The sequence below is a fragment of the Sphaeroforma arctica genome (genome assembly GCF_001186125.1).
Source record: "Sphaeroforma arctica JP610 unplaced genomic scaffold supercont1.182, whole genome shotgun sequence".
NCBI lineage: Eukaryota > Ichthyosporea > Ichthyophonida > Sphaeroforma > Sphaeroforma arctica.
In genome coordinates, this window is record NW_014040376.1 from 109,943 (window position 1) to 114,684 (window position 4,742).

The 4,742-nt window shown below is 40.6% G+C and overlaps 1 protein-coding gene across 1 annotated transcript in view; it reads right to left on the bottom strand.

Annotated features, from left to right (window-relative positions):
- The window catches only part of SARC_03544 (hypothetical protein), a gene marked incomplete at its 3' end in the record, with an annotated part of 15,573 nt that overhangs the window by 8,513 nt on the left and 2,318 nt on the right, over window positions 1–4,742 (bottom strand). Inside the window, exons 4-8 of the mRNA XM_014302671.1 lie at window positions 4,372–4,531; window positions 3,347–3,482; window positions 2,615–2,794; window positions 876–1,078; window positions 161–263 (exon numbers count right to left, since the gene is read on the bottom strand). Of these exons, the coding sequence (XP_014158146.1) occupies window positions 161–263; window positions 876–1,078; window positions 2,615–2,794; window positions 3,347–3,482; window positions 4,372–4,531 (782 nt within the window). The remainder of the gene's footprint in view (window positions 1–160; window positions 264–875; window positions 1,079–2,614; window positions 2,795–3,346; window positions 3,483–4,371; window positions 4,532–4,742) is intronic.

A 4,742-nucleotide genomic window follows, 5' to 3' on the forward strand; every position in this document is an offset into this window, starting at 1 on the left:
TATATATAATAAATAAATAAATAAATAATATATATATAGTATATATATACATACACACACACACACACACACACACACACACTCATATATATATATAGGTGTGTACACATACAATAAAAGTATGTAGGTATATACACAGACCCCACCATCAATTTCATACCCGGCGAGTTGTTGGTCTCCCTGATGCCTCTGGACGCCTTGATTTCTTCCAGTGTCAGCACTCTGTTCCATATTTTGACATCGTCCATCAGACCATAATAGATCTGCGGCACAGAAGAGCAAGCAGACACACTTAGTATCAATAGTGTTATAGTTATAGTTATAGTTAGCGTTAACATACCCTTTACGTTAGTATCAATAGTGTTATAGTTATAGTTATAGTTATAGTGTTATCATACCCTGTTTTTAGGGTTTTAGGGTTTGAGTAACATACCCTGTACGTTAGTATCAATAGTGTTACAGTTATAGTTATAGTTATAGTGTTAACATACCCTGTATCAATAGTATTATAGTTATAGTTAGTTATAGTGATAACATACCCTGTTTTTATTGTTTTTGTGTTTTAGTAACATACCTTGTACGTTAGTATCAATAGTGTTATAGTAATAGATATAGTTATAGTGTTAACATACCCTGTACGTTAGTATCAAAGTGCTATAGATATAGTTTTAGTTATAGTGTTAACATACCCTGTTTTTAGGGTTTTAGTGTTTTAGTAACATACCCTGTACGTAAGTATCAATAATGTTATAGTAATAGATATAATTGTAGTGTTAACATACCCTGTACGTTAGTATCAGTAGTATTATAGTTATAGTTATAGTTATAGTGTTAACATACCCAGTTTTTCGGGTTTTAGGGTTTTAGTAGCATACCCTGTACGGGTTGAGCTGGCCTTCGCTATTCGCCATGAAGCCACTCCCAAAGTACACTGAGTGGCCCAATGTCTCAAAGTTAGACCCGTCGTAGCCCTGGCCAGCCAGAATATGCGACAGTTGAGCTATTTCCGACATCACAGTTGTCGCATTTCCGTCAAGCGTTGAGACGTATATCACTTCGTACTTAAGATCGCCCGTGGCTGTGTGGGGGACCCATCGGGACGTTGTGTAGTGTGTTTTTAGGGTTTTAGGTTCTATGTGTGGGTGTATGAGGAGACATTACAAGTGTGATTGATAGCAATGTATGTAGTAATGTGTAGCGTGTGGGTGTATGAGGAGATAGTACAAGTGTGGTTGATAGTAATGTGTGTAGTATTGTGTGCAGTGTGTGGGTGTATGAGGAGATAGTACAAGTGTGGTTGATAGTAATGTGTGTAGTGTGTGGGTGTATGAGGAGATAGTACAAGTGTGGTTGGTAGTAATGTGTGTAGTAATGTGTGTAGTAATGTGTGTAGTGTGTGGGTGTATTGAGGAGATAGTACAAGTGTGATCGATAATAATGTGTGTAGTATGTGGATGTATGAGGAGATAGAACAAGTGTGGTTGATAGTAATGTGTGTAGTATGTGGGTGTATGTAAGTGTGGCTGATAGTAATGTGTGTAGCGTGTGGGTGTATGAGGAGATAGTACAAGTGTGGTTGATAGTAATGTGTGTAGTGTGTGGGTGTATGTAAGTGTGGTTGATAGTAATGTGTGTAGCGTGTGGGTGTATGAGGAGATAGTACAAGTGTGGTTGGTAGTAATGTGTGGTAGTAATGTGTGTAGTGTGTGGGTGTATGTAAGTGTGGTTGATAGTAAAGTGTGTAGCGTGTGGGTGTATGAGGAGATAGTACAAGTGTGGTTGACAGTAATGTGTGTAGTGTGTGGGTGTATGAGGAGATAGTACAAGTGTGGTTGATAGTAATGTGTGTGGCGTGTGGGTGTATGAGGAGATAGTACAAGTGTGGTTGATAGTAATGTGTGTAGTGTGTGAGTGTATGAGAAGATGGTAGAAGTGTGATTGAGAATAATGCCAATCCAATCATGATGCAAAAGAAGAAGAAGACGGTATTCTATGTAAGAATCGTACTTATATGCACCTGCAATGAGATTAGATCGGACTGACACTTGCACCTGATTACATGAGAAGAGAAGGTATGACCCAGTACTTACTCAGAGAGCACAAACAAAGCATGCACCTGCAATGAGATCAGATAGGACTGGCACTTGCACCTGATTACATGAGAAGTGAAGGTATGACCTAGTACCTACACAGAGAGCACAGACAAAGCATGCACCTGCAATGAGATCAGATAGGACTGGCACTTGCACCTGATTACATGAGAAGTGAAGGTATGACCAAGTACCTACACAGACAAAGCCTGCACCTGCAATGAGATCAGATAGGACTGGCACTTGTACCTGATTACATGAACTGACATAGGTGACTCGGCTCTCAGATGGACCGAAAGCGCAGCACCAACGCATGGACACACGTAACATGACACAGAACAACCATCCCTCCCACACGCCACTTGCAGATATAGACACACATTTGGCCTATCTTCTGAGTTCACCTGCATGCGGCCCAATACACACACACATACACATACACACACACACACACACACACACACACACACACACACACACACACACTCGCACACACGCGCATGACAACGGCTAGCAAGACTCACCTGTGAGCGTGGTTGTGAAGGTGAGCAGACAGGCTTCATAGAAGTAGCCTGGATCAATGCCTGCTTGCACGTTAGTCGCTTGTAGCTGCATGTCACGACTGAGCTCATAACCACCCACTTGTAACACTATCCTTGACCGGCGGTAGGACAGCGAAAGCGGGAGATTGGTCCCGTTTAGCCCTGGGAGCGAGGTAGGTATATGAATGAGAATGAGTGATATGTAGGTAGATGAATGAGAATTATATTATAATGGATTGCATATATTGTGAGAAGAACAAACACATTTGTGTATACACACACTTACATACACACACACCACAAACACACATGTGTATATACACACATACACACACATACACCACAAACACATATGGGTATATGCACACATACACCACAAACACACGTGTATATACAAACACATATGTGTATATACACACATACACACACATGCACCACAAACACACATGTGTACATACACACATACACCACAAACACATATATGTATATACACACATACACACACATACACACACATGCACCACAGACACACTTGTGTACATACACACATACACCACAAACACATATATGTATATACACACATACACACACATACACACATGTGTATATACACACATACACACACATACACACATGTGTATATACACACATACACAGCAACACTACAACATATGTATGTATGTGTGTATGTATGCATGATCAGCGGTCACGTACGCATCAGCCTGGCGAATATAGACCCATCAGCGTGTTGGAATGGTTTATGGAACAGCTGGATGGTCATCTCATTTGGTATGGCGTCATCCGCCCCAAAGACTTGCAGGTAGTGGTTGGCATTCGTATTGATGATTGCCTGTGTTGAGGGGTGTATGTATATGTATATGTGTATGTATACGAGTATGATTATGTGTATGTGTATGTATATGAGTATGATTATGTGTATGTGTATGTGTATGTGTATGTGTATGTGTATGTGTATGTGTATGTGTATGTGTATGTGTATGTGTATGTGTATGTGTACGTGTATGTAGATGTGAATGTGAATGTGTATGTAAATGCAAATGCAAATCTAAATTTGAATGTGTAAGTGTATGTGTATGTGTATGAGTATGAGTATGTGTATGTGTATGTGTATGTGTATGTGTATGTGTATGTGTATGTGTATGTGTATGTGTATGTGTATGTGTATGTGTATGTGTATGTGTATGTGTATGAGTATGTGTTTGTAGATGTGTATGTGAATGTGAATGTGGATGTAAATGCAAATCTAAATTTGAATGTGTAAGTGTATGCGTATGTGTATGAGTACGTGTATGATCATGTGTATGTGTATGTGTATGTGTATGTGTATGTATATATATATATATATGCATATACGTCTTTCTATATCGTACATCCCGCAGTAGTCCCAGGCCTTATCCCTACACGTAAGACATGTCAGATGCTTCAACCGCTGCACGGGTTGGATTATCAATTGAAAATAGGCTTTCGTGACTATAAGTGCGTGTACGCTCCCACACCCTACCACAGAACAACAAAAAACACACACTCACTGAGACATATCCCCTACAGATCCCCTGCTCCGTGTGCGGTGTGGTTCTTGGGTCGTCTCCATAAACCTACCCCCACATACCCACACACACTTCTTTACTCACCCGTGCACAATCAATCGTGAGTTTGGTTGTTAGGGTTTAGCTAACTCAGTCTTAGGGTTTTGGGTTTTTAGAGTTTAGTTGACTCACCCGTGCAGCATCAACCTTGGGCCTCTGCCCGGCTTCAATGGCTATAGACAGAGTCAGGTACTCCTCGCGTTCAATCGGTGGGTCGAAGTCACAGTCCGTAAAGTTGTCATGGTAGCAGTGAACTAGTATGACACTGTCTCCAGTCTGGGTTACGGAGATTCTGTGGGCAACGGTGTGTGGGTATGAGAGTGTGTATGAGTATGAGTATGATGTGTGTACGTGTATGTGTATGTGTGAGTGTATGTGTATGTGTATGTGTGTGTGTATGTGAATGTGAATGCGTATGTGTATGTGTATATGTATGTGTGTGTGTATGTGTATGTATGTATATATGTGCGTGTATGTGTATGTGTATGTGTATGTGTATGTAT